The sequence below is a fragment of the Leptopilina heterotoma genome, unplaced genomic scaffold, assembly GCF_015476425.1.
Source record: "Leptopilina heterotoma isolate Lh14 unplaced genomic scaffold, ASM1547642v1 Lhet_55, whole genome shotgun sequence".
In the NCBI taxonomy this organism is placed as follows: domain Eukaryota; kingdom Metazoa; phylum Arthropoda; class Insecta; order Hymenoptera; family Figitidae; genus Leptopilina; species Leptopilina heterotoma.
The window spans coordinates 1,138,762-1,163,849 of record NW_025111119.1 but is presented as its reverse complement, the minus strand read 5'-3'; the positions used below and the strand labels follow the sequence as shown (position 1 = coordinate 1,163,849).

Below are 25,088 nucleotides of genomic sequence, written 5' to 3'. Positions count from 1 at the left end.
GAACTATTTTTTTTATCTTTGTTTTTTTTATTATTTTATAATAGTAATTGGAAAAAAGATGCGTTTTTAAAAATTTTTTGTTTCGATTTCTTAATTCTAACATATTTTAATTATAATTATAAGTACTCAGTAAAATTTTTTTTTAACAAAATGATATATTTTCTTTTGAATTATGTATATATATAAATACTCTGAGAAAAGACAGACTTTTTAAATAATTAGTTTTGCAATTATTATTATTTTCAATATTTTTTTTTTAATTATAGATGTAAATATTTCAATTCTTTGGAAATATGACGAGAAACAAAAAATTTGCATCTCGTCTATTTACATAAAAACATTAGATATAGATATACGTATAAAATCTACAACGTTATCGACAATCTAAGTTTAATTTTCTTCCGCATAACGTAAAAAAAATTAAATTTTTTCATAAATTAATAACTTGAAAAAAATAAAAAATGAATTTTTATAACTAAAGAAATTGTATTAAATAAATAAATTTTTCTATTCTGACCCTTTTTCTAAAGTTATTAAAATTTACGAGAACTAGAATATTATAAGTTCTTTTAAATTTATTTCATTATGTATTAGAATATTTTTTTTTACATTTAGCGTAAAAAAGGGGAAATGTAATTTACTGCTCTCTTTTAAAATTATTTATAAGTCACAATAAATTAAAATATTAAATTTTTTCTGAACTTATGTAAATCACTTTTTTTTAAATTAGTTTGCGATGTTAAAAAGAAATGATGAAGATGATGTTTTGAATTTGTACAAAAAAGCTTTTGTTTGCAAAGAAAAAGAATATTTTCTTATATTAATAACAACAAATAGAGTACATTTTATAAAGAAATTGATGATTTCGTTTTGGAAAAGTGAAATTAATATTTTTTTTTATTTAAATTTCACGATGCGTATTTAAAGAAGACAAATCTACATTACCGACCGAACATAGATTAGAAAAACAAGTGGAAAAAAATTTTTCACTTTCGATATTATTTTATAATTCCAATTAAAGTTTTTAAATATTAATTCTGCTAAATAGTGAATATATAAATTAACTGAAAGTTAAGTAAGTTAACTAAGTTTTTTAATTACTTTTCATTAAATTAAAATAAAATAAAAAATTTTTAATCACTTTTAAATTAAATTAGATAATTGAACAAAAATTAAAAGTTGTTTGAAAATTTTTTTCAAATAAACTATTAATTTCCTCCTCTTCGAAATAATTACATCTAGTGAATGATTATAAAAATATTAACCTGTAAATTAAAAAAAAAAGAATTTAATTTAGTAAGCAAAAATTAGAGGAATGATGGAAAGTAAAAGAAGTGAGAAATTTGGTAAATGAAATATTGGAGCTGAACTCCATCCACATTCGAGATCTTTTTTCAGAGCATCGGAAACTGTCATATTATTTTTGTTCATGCAAAATGTTTCACGTAAATCGTCGTCCCAACCATTGTCCCAACAATTAAATTCACTGTCCTCCTCACGTTCGTAATTTGTTAATTCATAATGTGAATTGCATCGATCTTCCTGATACTGTCTGTGCTTACGTTGCCACATTTCAATCCATCTGAAAAAAAATTTTTTTTTTTAAATTTCGACTTAAATTTAAATTTAGAAATTTAGAATTTAGAATTTTTTAACAAAATTCTTAATTTAAAATTTTTTTTTATTGTTGTCGATTTTACCCAATATCGCAGTCGCAATTCAAATGACTTCCAGCCATTCTGAGTCTCATTAGAAATCTTTTTCCTGGGACACTTGGTTTATGAGCTGACGAAGGATTCATTAATGTTCTCACATCATTATTATAAAGATCAATTGTTATATTTCTCACGGATATTGCATTTGTGAATAGATCCCGATGAATTGTACTGATACTTGTATTATGAAGACCAAAATGTAAATGTGGACTTTTCATTCCCTGCGGTTTAAAAAATGAATCATAAAAATTGATAAACAAATTGTCAGGGTTTACAGGAGAAAATTAAAATTAAAATTTAAAAAAAAAATTTTAATTACCATTAAAATGTCGTTGTGCAAATGTTTGAAATTTCGACCACTGAAGGTAAAATTGTAGAGTTTCACTGGAAACTTTCCCTTCATCTCTTTCTCGAGACTTGTCTCGTTATGCACCTGAAGAAAAGATAAAAAATAATAAAATGAATTTATATATTAATAAATAAATAAATTTAAAAAAATAAAATACATTAATAAATTAAAATAATTTTTCTATTCTTACATGAATAAACAAATTCTTGAGTCCATGATTGTATTCTAAAAGATTTGGAAAATTGAAATGTTTTATTTCCGTGTATGCAGTTAGCAGCAGACTTCGAAGTTTCGATGCCTTACAAAGAGCTCCTGCCTAGAAATTGAAAACAATTTTTTACAAATTAACTAAAATTGCTTTAAAATCAAGTATTCTGAAACAAAATTTAAAATAAAATCAATAAAATATTTTTAAAAATATTAAAAAGTTGTCTTTTAAATGATCCCTAGTAGAAATTTGTCGTAGTATTTGTAATGGCACTGGACAGTTTCGCTGGAAAATTTCGAGGCACTTTACAGTTAAACTGGCTAAAAACTATAAAGTGATGTCACGCTAATTTCTTCAAGTTATTGTCCAGTCAAATTTTACAGTTTTTGATCATCAGTCCTGTAGAAAAACTATACAAAATATTTCTTTTAAAAATTAAAATTTTTTTTTTATATTGACTTTAAGTATAAAACACATAAAAATTTTGAAATAAAACGATATATTTCGAAATCAAGAAAGTAAATAAATTAAAATTATACAACAAATTTTTTTTAATGTTGCTGTGTTTATTTTTTGGTATAATAAATGATATATAATAAATAAAATGTAATATTATTTTCAAATAACTATGTACGTAATTTATAAAAAATTATTGTAAATATTATTGATTCCTATCATATAATTTTTTTTAATAATATTTATTAAATTTAAATGAATTTATTAAAAAAAAAAATTTACTCATATATAAGAAGAATTTATTTTACCAAATATGTGTTTTAATATTTTATTACACACCTTTCACCTTTTCTTTGAATGAAGAACATCACACTGAAATATAAATTAATTAATCACACTATAAATTAATAGAAAACCTAAAGAATTAAATTAATTAAAACGAAAAATATCGAGGGGGGGCGGGGAGCGAACACGGGTCCGCTTGGACGATATAACGCACGCTTACGCATCACGGCCGTTCTAGTCGGTTGATGAAAAGGCATGTTCTTCACGGGTATAATCGTACAGTGGCTGACACTCTGACAGTGAACGACACTGGCTTCTAAAAACGATAATAAATATAGCAAAACGTTATTAAAATGTGTTAATTAATATTCTAATATATAATATTTGTGGAAGCTATTAAAGTATTAACAATGTTTTAGTTGTTTACATTTTCGATGGCTTTTTGGAAAAATAACCTCTAAAATGTGACAGTTTAGCAAAGAAATTTTAAACAAGCAATTTTTAATTAATAAATAGTTTTAAGCAGATACAATTTATAATTTTACACGTGTAATTTAAAATTGAAAAATATAATTTTTAAGTTCATTTATATTTATTTCAAATACAAATTTTTATTAAATACATTGTAATGAGAATTATTTCATCTGAAATAGTAAACATATAATAGATATCAAATAAAATTTATATAAATATATGGAATCTAAAATATAAAATAAATAAATTTCAATATCTTAACATTTTTATATTTAGCAGAGAGAAAAGAGAACAAAGTTCTTACAAAATTGTGTTTTCCTAACCTAAAAAATGATTAGTATGAAATTTAGTTATTTTTATCTATTTTGTGAAATTCGTTCAAATCAAATTATAAATGTATTTTGAATTTTCAGGAAATAAAAAATTTTATTCACCAAACTAAACATAAGTTTTTAGTATCAAAATGTATACATTTTTCACGAGTTCTATTCAAAATACATATATTTGGTAATGAAACAAAATGTTGAAAGAAATATTTTTTCTAATTATGATTTCAAGAAAGTTACACACTTGAGAATTTCTAAATAAAATACAATAATAATTTGAGTGCAAACAGTAAAAAAAAGGTTAAAGTAAAGATTGAAAATATAAAAATACATATTACACATTTAGAAATAATATTGCAATTGTATCCGAAATTTTCTAACCTTAATTAATATTAAAAATTATCATTTAACAACGAAAAAAGTATATTATTCTGCAATTTCCTGTTCTGCCTGATCAGGTTCCGCTACAGTTTTTTTTCGTTGTTGACGGAATCCATCCCAGTCTTTTGAATTCGATAAAACTAATCCTAGTTTTTGATAGAATACTTTTTCTGAAAACTCCACTGATTTAGTTTTGCAATGACTAGTCAGAACGTCTGAAACATATAATTTATTTAAATTTTATTAAACGTTTTCCACAATAAATATACATTCGATTAGAACAGTGATAAATTAAATTACCAAGTAAACATTTGCAAATAGGCGTCCCTCTAAAAATCTTTTTTCCTTCAGTTAGTTTACTTGCAGTAAAAGACATTGCAATATCTCTGCTCAGAATTTTTTTTAAAACATTCGTTATTGAACGAGAGAGAACGTTTTCTTTATCTAAATGAAAGTACAGGGATTGCTCCTGTAAAATAAATATTAATATAGATTTATCTTAAAATATGAAAGAATTATTAGAAATTAAGTAATTTTTAAATTTATAAATCCAAATGAGAAAAATTATAATTTTATGAATTTATACTCACGAAATGATTTTTAAACGTGTCATTGGTTATTAATAATTTCTCGACCTTTTGCAAGCTTTCTTCATCTTTTACAGGTAATTCAATTTTGAACTCATCACTTAGGCTTCTAGTCTCTAATTTTTGAGACCTCAAAAATGCTTCAAATAAATTTCTCATATTTGCAATCTCCAGTTTTAGTTCTTTTATTTCATGGGTTTGAGCTTGGAGTAAATTCAAAATTTTCTGATCAGAATTTTCTAATCGGTTATTGGTTTGTGCAAATGAGTTTAAAAGAATCAACTCGCTTGAATTATTAGTGTGTACCAAATTTCCTAAATCTGTAAATTAAAAATAATTTTTTATTGAAAACAATAGATTTTCTACAAAAATAAGTAGAATTTTATACTTTTTAATAAATTTGATAATCACCTAGTATTTCGGCATTTTGGAAAGGTTGAGGTGTCTCCATATTATAAGTTCTCGAAGTATCAGGCTGCTCAATAGGTTTTGAAAGATGGCTTTGCTCTGAAATATCAAAAATGGTAAATAAAATTTTTAACTTAAAATTAATTTTTCAATCACAAATTTTGTATAATATAAAAATATATTTTTTAACCTGAAACTTCGAACATTTGTTTAAATATTTAAATATATCATACGAAATAAAAATATAGATACGAAAGTTATCTTTTTTAATAATTTAAACTTGAATAATTAAAATTATTAAAGCATAATTAAAATTATAATTGAAAATGAATACATAAATTTTATTTAAATTGAATAAATAATAAATTGATTAATTAAATTTTAATTTATGAGTAAAAATAAATAATTTTAAATTGTTTTGCACCTGGAATATTTGCTGCTATTGAAGTTTTTGATAGAGAAATGTTTGAAGGACCTGCCAAATCCAATGAATTGTCTGTAGAAATATGAAAGCTATAATTCGAAAATTTATTTAAACTTGAATAAATTGAAATAATTTTTACCTTTAATCTCAGCTGTCATCTCAGTTGGCACTAAGTGTTTAGTTTTAGAGGACTCTAAAGAGGTTGGCAAATTTAATTGATCCACTGTAAAATATGAAAGATATAAATTGAATTCACAATTTAAAAATATTTTAGAAAACTGCATAAAAAATGGTTTTACCTTTGGTTGTAGATTTTGACTTTGCATGTGCAGAACTCTTGAACTTTCTTTTATCCGAATGTTTATAAATATTGGTCCTCTTCTTAATTTTCTTCGAATCCTTTTTTTTTTGTTCTGAAATACTTTCTGATGATGAGACAATTTCATCTGGAGATGATTCCAATTCTTCTGAATAAGAATCCGAATTATCATTTTTTTCAAATTCTTTATTGAAATCCGTCACTTTCAAAATCTCATTTATTTCTTTTTTAGTTAAATTTTTTTCTTTTGCCAATCGATACGAATCAGTTAATTGTTTTGCCTTTTCAATGTGATTTTCGGTAGTATCTGTTGTGAATCCATATTCTTTTTCTCTTAAATTAACTAAACGCTTTTCAGCAACTTCGTATGTGTCTAAAATAGAAATTAGTGTAAGAAATAAAATGTATGTACATGCTTTTAAAAATTTTTTAGACATATATTATACCTGCTTCTCCTTTTAAGGAAATTTCAAAAACGGGCCAATCTGCAAGTGGGTCTTTACAATTTTTCACTAATGAGTGAATTACTTTAGATTTTTTTGCTGTATATGGTCCATTCGGAAAATGTGTCACAAGACTACCAGATACTGGATCATATTCAATCCATTTGGCAGGAACTATATCACAATCCGCAATGCCTTCTTCTTCGCAGAGAAATTTTATTATTTTGAATTTTCGACTATTGGCCATAACCTAAAAAAATTAGATGAAATATGCACATAAGACGAAAGGGTTATGATATATAAGACATATATGCTTATATTTCAAATATTATGTCACTAGATAATTACTAAAAACTAATACTTACTAAAATGCGTTTCACTTTTGTCTATAATAATATATAATGTAAAATACGTTTAATTGTCAAAACAAGTTCAATCTCATCACATTATTTTTCACTGTTGCCAGATGATTTTTAAGAGAAAAAGTAAAACAGATACCACTTTCCTTTAAACTAACGGAAAATGCAAAACACGAAATGGAACTCCAATCAGAATACTCCGTAGAGAAGAATTCATGAAGATTTCGACACTCAGCTAAATTTCGATTGGTTTTCTATATTCCAAAAGCGATGAAAGCGCCATGAATTATGAGTGTTGGTAAAACTGAATATACATTTTTTTGCGCTAAATTTAAAATTTCTTTGCAATATACATTTTTGTACAATAGTATGAAAGTCACAATATTTTGTATAAATGATCTGGTTTTATAGTTTACAGTTACTAAATAAACATTCTTTTAAATAAAAATTTATGTTTAAAAAAATTCTTTTCAAAATTTTCAAAATAATTAATTAAATTATTAATTACATTAAAATGTCATATTTAAAAAAATTGTTATTTAAAGCGCAAAATTTCAAAGAAATTTTTTAATTTTCTTTAATTAATTAATTAATTAAAATAAAATGGCAATTTTTTCGGATTTAGATAAAATAAAATTCAACTGAAATTAATTACAATTAAAATTAATTATTTCTTCCAGTTGAAATTTATAAAAATTATTAATTTTAAAAATTTTATCAATTTTTTAATTATAATAATTATTTTAAAATTTATTCAAAAATGTTTGTCACATTTTATGGGAATATTTATTAAATAAGTAAGTAAATAAACATTTTAGAATAATTTTTTAAAAATATTTATTAATCAAATATTTTTTTTATTGTATTATGTTAAAGCGCATATTTCAATGTAACAATGGCATAACATAGTGTCTATAATTGTCATTTTCTTTATAATTTACACTTATCTTAACCAATTTACTGTCAATTAACTCTAAAGGAAATGTGTATTTATTACTCATTAATCCACTTTCAACTTCCCACATTTTCAGGTGTTTCGAATCAACCGGATATTCAAACAAGGATTTTTTCTTTTCGTACTCTAGCCCTGAAATTTTGTATTCATTATTTACTTTAAAAATTTTCTCAATATTTAATACAACATCATTAGTTAAAAGAACAATATTATTTGGTGACTTGGTGGAAATCTCATACTTTTGATAATTTATTTTTAGAATTTCGTCATTTTTGGTTTCTAAAATTTCGAAATTTTTTAAAGCAATGGGCTTTTTCGATATTTGTTGCATGTCCTCTTCGTGCAATCTTCTACATACCTGAGCTAAAGGTCGAACGGAAGTGCGTAATAAACGGCGTTTAATTTTTCCCAGTAAATTTTCAAACGGAAATGCAGTTACATGATTAAGAGAACAATTCATATTATGAACATCATCTGACAAATGTATTAAATTGTGGAAGTTAAGAATTTGAGACTTAGAACCGTAAAAAATTGGTAAACTTTCAAAAAATCGAATTAAAAATTCTTTAGCATAATTTGTAAAACGTGTACATAATTTTACGCAACATAAGATTCTACACGATACATGTAATAATAAAAAGTGTTTATACATAGCCGTACTTAAAATTTTTTTTAAAACAATAGGCCCACAATATAATAAAAAAAATCTGTACTCTGTGGCCTTCCATTTTGCATAAAATTTTGTAGATCTTGGCTTACGTTTAAATTCGGACGGCACTTGATACTTTAAAAGCTCCATCCTTCTTCCTAACTCATTCCGAAAATTTCCTGACAGTTTTGTTGCCTTATTAATGAGCCACCATTCCAACATTCTTTTCATTACACCTAGACAGCATAAATGCATAAAATCTAGTAGAAATGAAAAAATCATATCTACTGGTGGTGAAATGCGAGTGATTGGAGAGGTTTTGTGATGGTGTTCTTTTTGTTCCATTTTTCTGAACGAATCGTCAGTCCTTTCAGCACATTTTGTTTCAGGATAAACTGTTCTTTGAAGGTGAACTTTTTTTATTACTCCATCTTCTTCGATCATTTTAAATCTATCTCCCTTCACAGTACATCGTTCACAGCAATAATACCCTCCGTGACCTATGGTTGCCTTGATGTAGTTCCTGGCTGGTGTGTCGCAAATAAAGCATTTAATACAAATGTTTATTTTTCTTCCTTCAGAAATTTCAATACCTTCTTTTAGAAGTTGATTAATTTCGGTGATGAAATCATCTAAAAATTCATCCAAATTTGGCTTTGCATTTCCATGAAAAATTGCGACTGGAAACGGTTCATGAACTTCATCCTTAGAAAAAATCTGAACCAAAATAGGCCAAAACTGATTTACACCAGATTTATTAAGCGGCATTCCATCCATGTTTATTACCAACTCAATCGTGTCCTTAACCAAGTCCTCATTGATTCTTGCTTTTAGACCTTTCTCTATTCCAAGGTAGACAAAATCAGCATCGTTACCCAATGAATCCTTTATATTTTTTATATCGTAACTGGAACTGGAAGTTCTTAAAAAAGTTTTGGAGCTTTTAGGCAAATCTGGTAACAGGCGTCGTCTTAGTATAGATAATAATTTATCTAAATGACTTTGACTAATACTGCAATCAATTGCCCAATCTCTCAATGCGTCAACTTCAGAGGCAAAAGTAAATTCTTCACTAGAACTTTCATCTTCATTAGTGTCACTAATATCAAAAACAGATTCGTTCTCGCTGTCATTAAAATTTGAGCTGTTGTCATTTTCGCTTTTATTTGTAGAATCGCTATTTTCATTTTTGCTTTCAACATCAATACTTGGAATGTTCTGAGTCTCAGGAATATCTGATTGGATGTTTTGAGGTGCTGTTTTTAAGTTTTTAAAATCATTTCCTGACAGAGGATGAACAGATTCGTCAGAAGATCCTTCAGATGTAATATTTTCATCTTCCTCGCGAGCTCGTTGCAATTCGGCATTTTCTCTCCACACTGAAAAAAAGTAATTCAATATTGACAACAATAGATCTCACTTTACAAATAATTATATAATTAATTATTTAATAGAATAATATTACTTTATCATAAATAAAAACAATTTTTCAAATATTTTTAATTTACTACTAAAAAATAATACCAACATTTTTGACGTGCTCGCCTTTTTCTCTGTCTGGAATTAGCTTTTTGTCGCTTCCTTTTTTGCCTCTCGTCTTCATCCATTTTTTGTTCACCTGTCATTAAAATTCAATATTTTACTAATAAAATACATACAAAATTTACTATAAAAGAAAAAAACTCATTGTAATAGAAATTATACGTGAAATAATCCAATCTAACCTATGCACAAAAATTTGTAAAAAAAAATGGAAAATGACATGTAGGTTATATTTTTCACTATTATTGTATGCTACTTTTCAATTACTTTTTTTTTAATTTTTACATTGTTAAATAATTAATAAAAAAAATAATAAATTAAAACACATAATTTTGTATAGTACTTGTATAATTAGAGAATCAAATTTATAGGTTAGGTTGTTGAACTTCCAGTTATTTTTCATATAAACAAAATTTATAAACTTTTAACCTAAAATGCACGTTATATGTATGTACATAATGCTAAATAAAGAAACATCATTAGGTGAAATTTAATCATTATTCAGAAAAAATAATAATAAATATTTGAAATAAACTTTCTTAGTGTCATAAATTTGCAAATAATTGACCGTTCGTAAAACGGATTCATAGTTTCGAAAGCTTCATAGAATCTGTGAAATTATACTTTATTTAATTATAACAAGTATTATTCATTAAATTAATTTCATACAATAAAAATTAATAATAAAAGTGCTGGTACTTACTCAATAGAAAGTGTCAATACACAACTGTTTAGTTACTGAAACTGGCGGTAGCGCTAACGCCACGACAAACTTTGGAACATAATTTCTCGGAACGCCTCGACAGTGCCATGAAAATAACTGTACAGGACTTTTATACAGTAATAATCAAGTTCAACTTTATATTTTCTTTAACAGTGTTATGCAGTAGCTGTCTAGTAATTCGACAGTTAAGCTAGAATAAACTGCCATGACTAAAACTGTACAGTAACTTGAGTAAATCTAGTCATGCCACGACAAATTTCTACTAGGGATATTTATCAAAATTCATGGATTACTCATAGTAGCGCCATCTACACCTGAATTACCGACCGAACATAGAGTGGAAACTCGAAAATTATTTTTCAAAACCAATCAGTTCGAAACTTTTTAAAAATTTTTTTATTTTAAAATTTTAAATTTTAAACTTACATTAAATGTAAATATTTACCTCAAAAGTCGATAAAGTCAAACCTCGAATATCTAATTCTTCGAGACTATCGGCAACGCCCAGAAAACTTGTATTAGTTATAATTGTAATTGGATTGTAGGCTAAATTAAATGACTTTAATTCCGGAAGTGCATGAGTTATGAGAGGAACCACCGTTAAATCATTATAACTTAAATCTAAATATCTTAAACTCGTTAAATTTGCCGCCATTTCAGCTGGCACGGAAGCCAATTCATTGTAGGCCAAATGAAGTGTTTGTAGACGATGAAAGGGAAGATCGGGAACCTGAAAGAAAAATTAACACTTTTAATTAATGAAAAAATAAACAAGTATTTTAATAAATTAAAAGACAAGCGATTTCAAAATTTGGCGCGGGTAATTTTCATTTTAAGCAACAAAGACGCCATCTCCATTACCGAATGATCAAAGATTGAAAAATCCTGTGAAAAAATATAAATATAACATTTTTTTGCTTATAGATTTTGGTGAAAATAGGGGAACATAGTCAGGGTTGGACCCCCTTTGAATTTGAATTTAAAATTTAGTTTTATAAACAAACAAATAATTTTGATTCGATTTTCAAAAATGGTCCAACCCTGACTACGTTCCCCTAATATTTTAAATATTAAAAAATTTATTAAAAAAAAAGTATTAAATATATTTTAAATTTCTTAAATTTATAAATAAACTAAACATTTTCAAAGAATATTTTTTGTTTGTTATTATAAAAACTTACACTAAGTAGCGAAATATTGCTGAGTCCCAAAAATAGAAGTGAATCCTCCAAACCATGAAAAGTTCTTCCACGTTGTTCTAAAATTAATTGCTTATTGTGACTTAGATCTAAATAATCCATATTATGCAAATCTGAAAATATTCCGTCGTCCAATCTCACTAGACGATTGTAAGAAAGATCCAACCAAGTCAATCCCTGAAAATGTTTCAAATAAAAAAAATTTTATTACAAAAATGATTTCAAAAATAAAAACTCATTTTTTGTTGTCTACTTAATCATTTTTTAAATATTTTATATTAGTTTCGATTAAAATTTATTACTTTTGAGTATTCTCAACTGAGTATTTTCATTGAGAAAAATAAGTAAAATTTGAAAATGAAAAGAAATTGAGAATAAAAGAATGAAAATAAATAATAAAAATAAAATATTCAGAGGTCAAAAAAAATTTTCTGAAAGAAAATAAAAACGGAAATTATATTTCATATAAAGCACTTAGAATTCAAAAACCTAATGGGATTAGCGAGTTGCCTACATATGAAAATCTATAAGATGAATTAGTTAATTGCCTTAAAAAAGAATCGAATCCAATCATGGAATTCGCTCATTCTTAAGGCTTAGTCTAATTAAAATCTAATTTAATTATTCCACAGTTTGCTCACTATACCGACTAGCTTGAAAAAAATATGATATTATAAAGAACTTTAAAATTCTATTTTCAAGAAGTTGAAAAACAATTTTTTTTTGAAAAAAATTATCTTAAATTATCTTAAAAAGTGAATTATTTACTTATAAAAATGAATAAAAAATTACTTTATGATATTTTTTTTCTATGTTCACTCGAGTATTGCCGAATAATACAAAAAACAGCGAAAAATATTAAGAACAAAAAGTTTTATTCACTTGTAAAATTGCGAGGTGGAGAAAAATTTTTCTCCACCTCGCAATTTTTAGTCTTTGTAAAATTTTTTCTTGTTGACGAAACTTTCTCTTATTTTCGTGCCATAATTTACAAAAGTGAAGAATTGTGAAGAATTTTCCATTTTTTAATTTTTTTAATTTTTGAAATTTTTTTTTAATAGAAATTTTTTTTTGTGGACTCACCCTTAACCTAAAAATAGCGTCCGTACTGTGAACTCCCGATAATAAATTCCAGGAGAGATCCAATGACGAGAGACTGGCGGCAGCAGTCATCGACATAACCTTAATAGGCAATCTCATAAATTGATTGTGCGAGAGATCCAAACTCTCGATGTAAGCCTCATTAAAGAGATTATCGGGCAGTGTACGCAATCGATTATGAGAGAGATCGACAATTCTTAATTTTTTCAATTGTCTAAATGTTTCAGCTGGAATGTCCATTATATTATTCCATGCTAATAATAGTACTTGAATATTTTTTGTATTTCTAAAGCAATCGAAATCAATTTCAATTAATTCATTGTAACTCAAGTCGAGCCATTGTAGATGTGGCATATTTCCAAAAACTCCTTGCGTTACATTATTTAGTTCATTGTGCGATAGATAGAGGTGCGTTAGTGAAAATTCCACGGGCCTAAAGTACATTTTCACAATGTCCGTTATATTATTGAAACTCAAATCTAGAACTTTGATATTTGAATTTAATATACTGCCCACTGGAAAAAGAAATTAATTTTTTGAAATCTTGCCATCGAGTAGAAGGTATTTGTGAAAAAAGAATTGAAAAATTGCCACGATTTTGGATTTTATTTACAATTAAAATCGTGAGGTGAGGGAAAAAAAGAGCGAGCGCAGCGCCTCTAGCGGATTACTTACTGTTTACTGTCGTCGAATACATCGAGGCATTCATTGACAAACGGAAAATTTCATTATGACTGACATTCACTTTAAATGACGAAAGCGTTCCCACTTGATCGAAATAATTGAAATCGAATTCATTCAAGTCGTTGTAGGCCAAATCCAAAAATTCCAAATCCGGAAGATTCTGAAATAGAAAAGAATTCTAGTTATTATTCTTCATTATTTTTTTTCGACTTCGTAAATATTTACCAACAGTGGGATAAATCTACATTACCGACTGTTGGTATTACTTTACCGACTGTCTATTGAATCATTATCTGTCTATTGAAAAAAAAATTCGGACAGTAATAAAAAGAATGTGTTAAAAAATGTAAGAACGTTAAGAAGTGTTTAAAAATATTAAAAACTGACCGTCGGCTAAGTAATGAACATCTTTATCGACAACCAGTAAAAAATTAATTTCTTCGATAATAAAAATTTTTTCTGAAAGAATAAATTCGTAAAACAGATTATTTACCTGAAATGCCTCGTCAGCAATGCTTCTTATTTTATTTCCCCTCAAGTTAATGTACTTAAGTCGATTCATATTCATAAATGCTCGACGCTCTATTCTCTCGATAATATTATCTTGTAAATTGATAGTCGTCAGCATTATCAAATCGACAAATGTGTGTGTTGTCAATGCCTGTATCTGATTATATTCAAAATAGACTTCTTCCAAACTCGAGTGAATGTCACCCTGAAAAAGAAAAAAAAAATTGAAAATATTTTTTTATTAATATTGAAAAAAGGAAACAAACAGGAATTATTTGTTCAGCATGAAAAAAAAGAATAAGAGAAAAAATATTAAAAAATATAAATTAGCAGTGGAGTTAAAAAGGACAAAAGTCGTGAGGTGCGGACACCACCTCAAGATTTTATTTGTGAATAACTAGTTAAATATTTGAAGAAAATTTCTCAAATTTTGGAGAATTCTTTATTTCGATGGCAAAAATTTGAAGGATGTGAAAATGAGGGGAAATTTTTATTTTAATAGAATCTACGTGGGTGGAAAGGTTTTTTTAACCTCTAAATGTGTTCATGGTGTCTTACCTGGAATGTTCCCTTGCGAATACTGTCAATCTCATTGTCCTGCATTTCGATTCGTTTAATTCTTTTCAAAAAATGAAAGGACGTATCGGGCATCGATCGAATTCGATTATTACTAAAATCGAGATGTTGCAAATTTGTCAAAAATTTGAACGGTTTACTTGGCAATTCACTCATTGATGTCGAAAGTCCATGGGCTACTTTTAATGTCAACAGCGAATGTCCAACCTTTTAATATTAATTTGAATTTTTATTTTCCTTTTTTCAAATTTTTCAATAAAAACAATTATAAAATATTTTTAAAAAATGTTTTTTTTAATATAAATCTTTTAAAATTTTTCGTCTTTTCTTTCAATTTAAATTTTGGAGTAATTTTAGAACTAAATAAAAAAAAATCTTTTTAAATATTTATTTTTTAATTAAATTTTTTTAAAATTGAAAAAAAAAAATTTTTTCATTTAAATTTTTTTTTACAATTTTCAATTTTTAATTTGAAAAAAAAAATGTCAAAGTAAATACCTCGGAAAATGCATCTTCCTCAATAGACGAAATGGAATTTTCCGAAAAATCCAAATATTTAATTCCACGAATATGCATAAATGCATGACTCTTTATTGTATTCATATTACTTTGAATAATATGCAATTCTTTAACGTCCATTCCAAATTCAGAGAAATCATCTGGCGACAATGATGTCATTGGCATCATTGATATCGATAGAAAACGTAAATTTCTCATTTGTCGTAAATTTTGTAAAGCGACCATTGAATTTTTCTTTCCACTCAAATCCAAATTGTAAAGTGAATATTGAAAGCCATTGAAAACTTCTGAAACATTATTTGTAGCTACAGAAAATAATTTAATTTATTAAAATTGTCCAAAATAACGTCTCTAAAAATAAACCCTCAAAAAATTATAATATTAATTTTTCAGAGAGAAAAAAAATTTTTTTTTTCTTTCTTATTTATATTATTACGACAAAGAAAAGAAAAAATCTTGTTGTGTTAAAATTGTCTCAAAGCAACTGTATTCTATTTTTGTTATTTTGTATTTTGTGTTGCACTTTTTTTAATAAAAAAAAATTTTAAATTAGCATAACAAAAATTATGATAATTTATTAAAAATTAAAGTTTACTTTAAAAAAATTTGAATTCACATAGAAATTATAAAATAAAAAATTAGAGTAAAACAATAAAAATAAAAAAATTGAACGAAAAATTGTAATGTAAAATTAGAATGAAAAATTAAAATATGAATTAAAAAAAAAAAAAAAAAAATTCTAAAAAATGACAATAAATAATTTATAAATTTAAAAATAAAATTTTAAATGCAACGAAAAAAATAATAAAACAAAATTTGGAAATTTATAACAAAAATATAAAGTGTGAATGCAAATTACAAATTTTACTTACTTTATTAATATTATCTTTTTAAATAATATAATAATAATTAATATATATTATAAATTAATATCAATTTATAGCAATTAAAATTAATTATAAACTTCAAATGTAAAGAAAGGAAAAATTTTCAAAGTATTTTTTTTAATTTAAATATTTTTAATTCTAAAACAGTTATTAAAAATTTGTTTTTAAATTTTAACAAATTTTTATTAAACTCTTTCTTTGTTTCAAAATTAAAACATTAATTTTTGACAAAAAGTTAAAAAAAATATTATATTATTTATTATTATAATTATAATAATAATAATTATTATAATTATTATTACTATTGTTATTATTATTATTATTATTTATTATTATTACCATTGTTGTTGTTATTATTATTATGATTAGTTTATTAGTATAAATTATTATTATTTAAATTAAAGATAAAATAATTTCTCACCTGGGGCAAAAGAATCAATGTTATTCTCTCGAAAGATGAGCGTTCGTAGAAAGTCAAATTCTTGAAAGAGATGTGGAGGCAATTCGGTAATATTATTGCCGGACAAATCCAATAGTTCTAATGATGATTCGAGTCCAGAAAAAATATCTGAATTCACTTCTAATAAATCGCAGTCTGTGAAGTAAAGTTCGTGAATTCGTGAATCACGAAATGTACCTTCCTGGAAAATAATTTTTTATTATAATTTCTAAAATACAGTAGAACTCTTAAAAGTGAGACACTAAAAATATAACTAAACCTCTATGGTTCAATAACTAAACTTATAAGTCATTTAAGTGTTTTGAAATTTAAAGAAACTTGTCGTAATTTTTAGTAATAATTGAAATTTTAGAAATACAGTGTCACCTCTCTTAGTGAGACACTTCGAAAATATTAAGACTTAAGACTTAAGACTTAAGAATATTATTCTTAAGAATTGTAATTTCAGTTGTACAGTAAAACCTCTAAAAGTGAGACATTTTGAAAATTTTAGAACCATTAGAACTAAACCTTAAAACAATTTAACTAAAATATAGAATCCATGTATTTTAAAATTTTATAAAATATCTGCAATTTTTAATACATAATTGTAATTTCTTAAATACTGTAAAACCTCTAAAAGTGAGAAACACTTTTCGCGCAATAGAACCTCTCTATAAAAATTCGTAAGAAAAATACTAAAGAAGATAAAATATTTATAAAGAAATACAGAAATACCATAAAAAATGAGTTTTAGTAAAAAAAAATACAGTAAAACCTCTAAAAGTGAGACACTAGCATTTTTAACCTAAACTTAAATTAAATTATCATTTAATAGTTTGCAAATTCACATAAAAATTACCTCAACAACAGTAATTGGATTTCCATTTAAATATGTTTTATTGACTTTAAAGAAATGTTGAAAAGATCCCATTTCAAGACGTTGCATTTGATTGTAATCCATTCTCAATACATCGAGTGACAATTGTATACCACGTATTTCCAATTCCATTTGTGGTTGAACCATTTTTGTTATTCGATTGTAACTTAAATCGAGGACTTTCATTTTTTTTAATGACGACATTTGTGAATATGGAATATTTGTCAATTGATTGTCATTTAAATATAAATGCGTTAAATGTGCCATTCCATCGCGAAATACTGATGGATCAATGTCCTTTAAATTATTTTCTCTAATATCCAATACCTCTAAATATGCAAGACCAGCAAATGCGTCGGCTGGCAATTTGTTGATTGCATTACGACCAAGACGCAATGTTTGCAATGAATTTTCAAGGCCACGCCAATTGTCAGGTGCAATGTGCGAGATCTGATTCCCTAGAATGTGTATTATAATATAAAATATCATTTTTTTTACCTTGACACACTCTCTTTTGTTTTCAATTTGAGATTTTATAATTGTAGTGCAGATTTCTCCTCTTTATTTTATACTACAATTTATTATTAAAACTTAATGTATGATTAATGTAGTTTAACAGTATTTAGTACGAGAAATACAAAAAAAAAATTTCCTACACTACTACCTCGATATAGTGGAATTTGCCAATTTATGCTATGAATAAAATTATAATCTTTTAAAAATATCAAAAACTGAGTTTATTTAAAAGTATTTAATATAAAAAATAAAAAAAACTTTTCCCTACACTACAACCTCGATTTAGTAGAATTTCCCAATTTATGCTATTGATAAAATTAGAAATTTTTTAAAATATCAAAAAGTTAGTTTCTTTACTAAATATTTTATTTTTATTAGTACTACAATAAAATTTTACTATTTGAATAAAAAAATTAAATTCCTTACAGTGTAACCTCGTTGTAACAAAATTTTACCATTTTTATTACAAATAGAAAAAGTCCTCTAGAAGTAAATGAATTTGCCTTCTATTCTGAAGTATTCCAATTTATATTTTTTATACCAATCTTCTAATTTATAATGAACAATTAATATTTATACAGTAGAACCCCTATATAATGGAACTTGACCATTTTGTGAAAAACTAAAAGAAGTTACTTCAAAAATGTATAAAAATTGTTTTATTTTTTAAAAATATTTTATTCTTAATAGTGATACAATTATTGAACATTTTGCTATTCGAGTTAAAAAAGAAACACCTTAAAGTACCTTTACAGTACAACCCCGATATAATGAAATTTGGCTTTTTTAATCAAAACTACAGACAGTACGTTAGAAATGTTTATTTTTAATATTATTACAATTTCTACAAATTAGAATTAAAAATAAAAACCCTTACAGTACTCTATTTTTTTACTAATCTTACAATTTACTATTAAAATAATCTGCTTACAGTACAACCCTTGTATCATATAATTTGGTCATTTGGTCGAAAAATAAATGAAGTTACTTCAGAAATTTATAAAAAATATTTTATTCCTAAGATTGATACAATAATGGAAAAATTTCTGTTAGAATTAAAAAATCAATACCTTACAGTACTCTTACACTACAACCCCGACCTAATGGAATTTGTACCGTTTTAACGGAAGTTCACCATTTTAATTACAAATAATAAATGGTTCTTTAGAATAGCATGAATTTTCTCCCAATTATTCGATTGTTCATTTTTTATTTTTTACTAAATTTTCAGTGTTAGAATTAAAAACTAATTTCCAAACAGTAAAACACCCATAAAGTGGAAACTATTCATTTAGGAAAATATTAATTACTTTAATTCTTTCTTTATGTAAATATTTCATCATTTTTACTATAAAAGTATTTAAAATAATTCTATTAGAATTGAGAAAAATGCACTACAGTACAACCTCGATATAACGGAACTTGCCTATTTTAATAAAAAGAACATAGTTTCTTCATAAATTTAATTAAAGAAATTTAATATGATTTTAATCTACAATATTTATGCAGGTATTAAAAATTAATACTTAAAAATTACCTACCAACTCCGTTATAATGAAATTCGACCATTTTGAATACAAAAAAAGAAAATTTAGCAAAATATTCAATAATTATTTTTATTATTTGTCAGTATGAAAATGATTTTTATTGGAAATAATAAAAAATTTTCTACAGTAAAACCTTGATAAGATGTAATTTTTGGCCATTTAGATTGAAAATATAAAAATATCCTTAAGAGGTATAATAGATGTACAATAGAACCTCGAAAAAGTGGTATTTTTGTCTAAACTGATTTTCATTATGGAGAGAAAAGTGTATAATTTTTTTTTGACATTACCTGTCAAATCAAGCAGTCGAAGTTTCTGTAGATGTCTAAACGATTTGCTTGGTACTCTTGCGAGACGGTTGTAGGGTAATTCAAGCTCCCACAACGATCTTTCAAGCCCTAGGAACGCCTCGTCCGGTACATCTGATATGGGATTATACTTGATCTGCAGCTTGTAGAGACCTACAAGACATTCTTTCTTTATTGTAAATTTTGGATATACAATTACCCCCCCACGTGTTACCAGAAAATTCATGAACAAACGAGAATTAAAACAATATTTTTCTACACAAATTATTTTAAATTACAACTTAAGACAAAAATAGTTATGTAAAATTTAAAAATATTAATTTTTTCAAATTTTTACTATTATTATAAAAAAAAAATTATCAAAAATTTTGTTATTTTTTAATTTCTTTTCGTTATTGTTGTTGTTGCTATTTTTATTGTTACTGTCGTTATCATTGTTCTAATTCTCGTTAGTTTGGTTATTTTTGTTGTTACTGTCATTCTCATTGTTTTAATTGTTACTAGTTTAGTTATTTTTGTTATTGTTATTTCTGTTACTGTAATTCATATTGTTTTTATTGTTAATTTTTGTTATTTTTGTTATTGTTATTTTTGTTATTGATATTCATATTGCTTTTATTGTTAGTTTTGTTATTTTTGTTGTTACTGTCATTCATATTGTTTTTATTGTTGTTAGTTTTGTTATTTCTGTTATTATTATTTTTGTCGTTAAATGTTGGTTGGTTGGTGTTGGTTAGTGGCCTGTTGTCCCCTTAATAGTTGTTAGTTTAGTTAATTTTGTTATTATTTTTATTGTTACTGTCATTCTTATTGTTTTAATTGTTGTGAGTTTGGTTATTTTTTATGTTGTTATTTTTGTTGTTCTATCATTCATATTTTTGTATCGTTGCTGGTTTTGTTATTTTTGTTGTTACTGTATTTCACATTGTTTTGGTTGTTGTTAGTTTGGTTATTTTTGATTTTGTTATTTTTGTCGTTACTGTTTCCCATTGTTTTAATTGTTGTTAATTTGGTTATTTTTGTTGTTACTGACATTCTTATTGTTTTAATTGTTATTAGTTTGGCTATTTTTGATATTGTTATTTTTGTTGTTACTTTCATTCATATTGTTTTTATTGTTGTTATTGTTGTTATTCTGAGTTTTGTTGTTATTATTATTCTTATTTTTATTATTTGGAATCTCTATTGTTACTCTTTTTTAATGTTGTTATTATTTAAAATTGTTGTTGAATTTTTTAAAAATTAGAAATTGTTTATTGTCTGTTTTTTTGTTTTTTTATTGTCATTGACTGATCTTTATTATTATTATTGTTGCTATGTTTGTTACAATTTTTTTTACAATTGTTTTTGACTTTATTGTTTTAATTTTTTCTTTTTTTATTGTGATATTTGTTATTATCGTCATTATTATTCGTTATTATTATTATTATTATTATTATTATTATTATTTTTCTTGTTACTGTTTTTAATTGTTGTTATTATTTTCTATTGTCAGTGTTATTCATTGTTATTTCTGTAATTTTTATTAATATTGTTAATAGTTAATGTTTATTGTTGCTGTTACTCATTGTTATTGTTTTTAGTGTTTCAGTAATTGCTATTATTTTTATTTATTTTCTTTGGCTATTTTTTATTGTTACTTTTATTTAATTAATGCTCTTCTTGATTCTATTATATTGTTCGTTCTTTGTTAATGTTATAATTTAATTTGTTTATTGTTGTTTTTGTGTTTTTATGTTTATGAAATATTTTTTTAATTATTGCTAATAATTCAATTTTTTTATTTTATTATTGTTAATTTTTCTATTGTTTGTATTTATTTTTATCAACATTTTTTTGTTTTAATTGATTATTGTCCATATTTTTATTGTTTTATTGATTATTGTCAATATTTTTATTGTTTTCATTTTCTTGTTTCAATTTTTCCACGATTTTTGTTTATTATTTTTTTTATTTAATTATTTATAAGAAACAGTAAAAAAATATCTCTCTTATTTTTATTGATTATTTACTATTAATGTTATAATATTCTTATTATTTATTATTGCATTATCATTTTTTTCATAATTTGTTATGATTTGTTATAAACTATTTTTATGTTTTTGCTTTGTAAGACGTTTAAAATTGTTAAAAATTATGACGCACATCGTCAGTCGTTTCTTTTGAATTTAAATTATTTAATTATTATTAGCATAATTTCTCATTGCTCTGTTAATGATCAATTTTTTCTAATTAATTTATTTACCCTCCGGAGACTGTTCTCCACCTACACACATATATATATATATATGTGCATCAGTAATTTGTCGACTTCATCAAGTCAAGAGAGAATTGATGAATCTTATCCAATAATGAAGTAAATCTAAATATTCAAATTTAAAGAAATTAAACGAATAAGAAAACTGAAAAAAATTATTTTTCAACAAATTAATTAAATTAAAAAAAATTATTTTTCACCAAATTAATTAAATTAGATTAAGAATTATTTTTTTTTAAAATAAAATAATTAAATAAAGTGTAAAATATAAACTTTAAGAAAAAATTAATTAAATTAAAAATAAAAGTTGTTAATAAATTAATCAAATTGAACAAGAAATAAGATTTTTATTGTTGTAAAAAATTGTACGTTGATAACATAAAAGGGGTACAAAAGGGCTTGGTCCCGTTTATTAATAAATAATAAATAATAATAATAAAAAGTAGAAGTATAATTTTTTCAAAGTACAGTTAAACCCCACTTTAAGGAAAAAATGCAATTTTTAAAAATAGAATAAAGAATTTGCTTTTTCTTTTTTTAAAGAAATTATTAATTAGTTATATGTTTTAACAAATAGGAGAAAGTAAAAAAATTAATAATTAAAAGTAATGAATTAAGTTCATTAAGAAAAAAAAAGGTTTCTCACCGGTATTGAGAAGGAATTGCGGTTGAAGGGAACGAAGCCCGTTGTTCTCCAGCTGTAGCATGAAGACCTTTGAGGCATTAATGGGGTGAGGAATTCTTCGCATCGGCACATTATAACACGACACAATTCCTAAATCTGGAATTGCTTTTGAGCACGTGCACAATGGATTAAAAAAGCATGGTGGATATTGTACCGGAAGTTCGTGCATTCTCACCATTGACGCCCAAAACATTAACAATATCACCACGATCACCATCGTGTAGCCTAATTTCACAAGAACTAGCACGTTCTGCAATTTTTTTTAACAAATTAAACGAAAAAAAATTTCACACCTTATCACTTTTTTGTTTTACTCATTTTTAAATTATTTCCAAGAAAAAAGAATTTTTAAATTTCAAAATAAAATTCTCCAAAAATCATTGACACTATTTTGAAAATTTAATTTAGAAATATTTACTAAATAGAGTATGGGAAAACTTACTAGAAAAACGGTGACAAATTTTAATAGACTAAAGTATACGAAAAACTACCAAAGCAGTATGGGAAAATTTACTAAAAAAATATTTAATTTTACTACAAAAAGTGAAGAAAGTTTCCCCAAAGTAGTATGGCAAAATTTACTATAGAAAAAGAAAAAAAAGTTACCAAAAATTATGGGGAAATTTACTAAAATATTGCGTTAAATTTTGCTTGAAAAAAATAGAGAAAAAGTCACTAAACGATTGTGAAAGAATTTACTAAACAAATGTGTAAATTTTATCCGAAAACGTAAAAAAATGACTAGAAAAAGTATGGGAAAATTTACTAGAAAACTGAGTCATATTTCAGTAAAAAAAAACTAGAGAAAAATTTATTAGAAAACTGTAGAAATTTACAACAAAATTTCGAGAAAATTTTACCAAAAGAGTATGGGAAAATTTACTAGAAAGATTAAAATAAAATTTTCCAAAGGAGTACAAGAAAATTTACCAGGAAGATTAAAATAAAATTTACTAAAAGAGTATAGGAAAATTTACTAGAATGATTAAAATAAAATTTTCTAAAAGTGTATAGGAAAATTTATTAGAAAAATATTTCAAATTTTACTAAAGGGAGTAAAAAAAAAGTAGAAAAAAAAAAAAAAAAAATTGAAAAAAAAATTGATCAAAAAGGTATGAAAATATTTTTTAGAAAAATATATGAAAATTTACCAGAAACGCTTTTAATATAAATTTCAGTTAGTAATAAAATTTTAATTATTCAAAAAATGAAAAATTATTTTAAAACATTTTATGTTTTTTGAAAAATTACTTTATTCCAATTTTTTTTACACTAATCGAATTATTAATGCGCGCAATAATATCTGTGTCTTTTTTTCAACCCCTCCACCACTTTTGACCCAATTCAAATTCAATTAAATTAATTTGAAAAGCGTTTTAAGAGAAAAAATTATACGAAGAAATAAAAGATTCTTTTTTATGAAAATAATAAAAAAATAATTACTTTATTATTAATATTAAATAACAATAACTATTGTAGTTTATTACATTTAGAATTCAAAAAAAAATTTTGAAGAATTTTTGAAATTAATAAATTAAATAAAAATATAAAAACTTTGGAGAACAATAATAGATTATTATTGACTATTAAATTTGAATTTAACAATATTATTATTATTATAATTAAAAAAGAGTAAAACGTGGAAAAAAATTAGGAATAAATATTTTATAAAGAAATAGAAAAAAAAGTATTATAAAAATTATAAAATTTGTAGAAATTTTAATTATAAAAATGTACCAGTAATTTTTCGCAAAAAAAATTTTTGTATCACAATTATTATTCTCAGGTATAGTAATAATTATTATCCATTTTTTTGGAGGCACTTTTTCACAATATATATTAAATTCACAAGATCACAAATTTAAAAAAAGCCGTTTCACTTTTATCACCACGTTTTGTTGTGTTGTGATTTACTTTTTTTTTGTCACACTGAGAAATGAAAATAGAAAAAAAAAATTTACCATTTAATACGATCATCAGCAGAAGAGACGAAATGAGTGATTAAGAGACGAGTATGGCTAAGCGACTGAGCACAAGATTCATTCTAAAGGGCCAACGTGTATTCACAAATGGGAGGGACAAGTCCTATATAATAGGGCTTCCAGAGTGCGCAGACAGTTTGGGTGCTTCTCTTTACCCGATTATACAGGTGATATTCTATTAGGTTTCAAATATAGTTGTGAAAAAAAATTTATATTTGTGCCACTGGACGGCATGGGATGTTTACCGGTTTAAGAGACTATAACTACAAGTGGCAGTATGCGGTCATTTTTTTCTATTTGTTCGCAATAATTTTTAACCCTCCCCTCACCCCCGAAAGATGAATTGGAATAACAGTTTTAATATTTATTTGATTTATAAAATTTTGAATTTGAA

The 25,088-nt window shown here is 24.7% G+C and overlaps 4 protein-coding genes across 10 annotated transcripts in view; 1 reads left to right on the top strand and 3 right to left on the bottom strand.

Annotated features, from left to right (window-relative positions):
• Positions 1 to 25,088, top strand: part of LOC122508689 (proteasome activator complex subunit 4A-like) — a 186,238-nt gene that overhangs the window by 78,279 nt on the left and 82,871 nt on the right. The gene's annotated exons all lie outside the window — the stretch shown is intronic.
• On the bottom strand, positions 562 to 24,877 carry LOC122508691 (chaoptin). Of its 5 annotated transcripts, none has more exons than XM_043622184.1 (17): positions 24,674 to 24,877; positions 22,674 to 22,962; positions 19,753 to 19,923; positions 17,382 to 17,857; positions 16,502 to 16,721; positions 15,173 to 15,498; positions 14,657 to 14,881; positions 14,082 to 14,303; positions 13,580 to 13,748; positions 12,887 to 13,419; positions 11,786 to 11,980; positions 11,466 to 11,489; positions 11,050 to 11,334; positions 2,255 to 2,380; positions 2,035 to 2,148; positions 1,701 to 1,936; positions 562 to 1,582 (listed from the first exon to the last, which is right to left on the bottom strand). In XM_043622184.1, the coding sequence occupies exons 1-17, from the start codon at positions 24,674 to 24,676 to the stop codon at positions 1,294 to 1,296; spliced, it is 3,903 nt and encodes a 1,300-aa protein (XP_043478119.1). In that variant the 5' UTR covers positions 24,677 to 24,877; the 3' UTR covers positions 562 to 1,293. The 5 variants fall into 5 exon arrangements, with proteins under 5 accessions (XP_043478119.1, XP_043478122.1, XP_043478121.1 ...); XM_043622187.1 differs by having other exon boundaries at positions 24,450 to 24,771; XM_043622185.1 differs by having other exon boundaries at positions 563 to 1,582; positions 15,173 to 15,480; positions 24,674 to 24,867.
• LOC122508701 lies at positions 3,972 to 7,204 on the bottom strand. The gene is made up of 9 exons (XM_043622204.1): positions 6,741 to 7,204; positions 6,379 to 6,625; positions 5,913 to 6,305; positions 5,753 to 5,836; positions 5,614 to 5,685; positions 5,193 to 5,288; positions 4,785 to 5,101; positions 4,495 to 4,663; positions 3,972 to 4,409 (listed from the first exon to the last, which is right to left on the bottom strand). The coding sequence occupies exons 2-9, from the start codon at positions 6,620 to 6,622 to the stop codon at positions 4,240 to 4,242; spliced, it is 1,545 nt and encodes a 514-aa protein (XP_043478139.1). The 5' UTR covers positions 6,623 to 6,625; positions 6,741 to 7,204; the 3' UTR covers positions 3,972 to 4,239.
• Positions 7,555 to 11,036, bottom strand: LOC122508698. Of its 2 annotated transcripts, XM_043622201.1 has the most exons (3): positions 10,584 to 11,036; positions 9,867 to 9,956; positions 7,555 to 9,717 (listed from the first exon to the last, which is right to left on the bottom strand). In XM_043622201.1, exons 2-3 carry the CDS (start codon positions 9,943 to 9,945, stop codon positions 7,619 to 7,621), a joined length of 2,178 nt encoding a protein of 725 aa, XP_043478136.1. In that variant the 5' UTR covers positions 9,946 to 9,956; positions 10,584 to 11,036; the 3' UTR covers positions 7,555 to 7,618. The 2 variants fall into 2 exon arrangements, with proteins under 2 accessions (XP_043478136.1, XP_043478135.1); XM_043622200.1 differs by lacking the exon at positions 10,584 to 11,036 and having other exon boundaries at positions 9,867 to 10,169.

What these genes read in the sequence shown, in the direction of transcription:
- LOC122508701 (XM_043622204.1), bottom strand. Translation starts at nt 6,622, where the DNA reads ATGGCCAATAGTCGAAAATTCAAAATAATAAAATTTCTCTGCGAAGAA. An exon ending in GATGACAGCTGAGATTAAAG is followed by an intron (nt 5,686 to 5,752) that starts GTAAAAATTATT and finishes ATATTTCTACAG; the next exon opens with ACAATTCATTGGATTTGGCA. An exon ending in CCAAAATGCCGAAATACTAG is followed by an intron (nt 5,102 to 5,192) that starts GTGATTATCAAA and finishes TTTAATTTACAG; the next exon opens with ATTTAGGAAATTTGGTACAC.
- LOC122508698 (XM_043622200.1), bottom strand. Translation starts at nt 9,963, where the DNA reads ATGACAGGTGAACAAAAAATGGATGAAGACGAGAGGCAAAAAAGGAAG. An exon ending in AAGGCGAGCACGTCAAAAAT is followed by an intron (nt 9,718 to 9,866) that starts GTTGGTATTATT and finishes ACTTTTTTTCAG; the next exon opens with TGTGGAGAGAAAATGCCGAA.
- LOC122508691 (XM_043622184.1), bottom strand. An exon ending in TCGACTGCTTGATTTGACAG is followed by an intron (nt 17,858 to 19,752) that starts GTAATGTCAAAA and finishes TACACATTCTAG; the next exon opens with GGAATCAGATCTCGCACATT. An exon ending in TGCACAACGACATTTTAATG is followed by an intron (nt 1,937 to 2,034) that starts GTAATTAAAATT and finishes TTTAAACCGCAG; the next exon opens with GGAATGAAAAGTCCACATTT.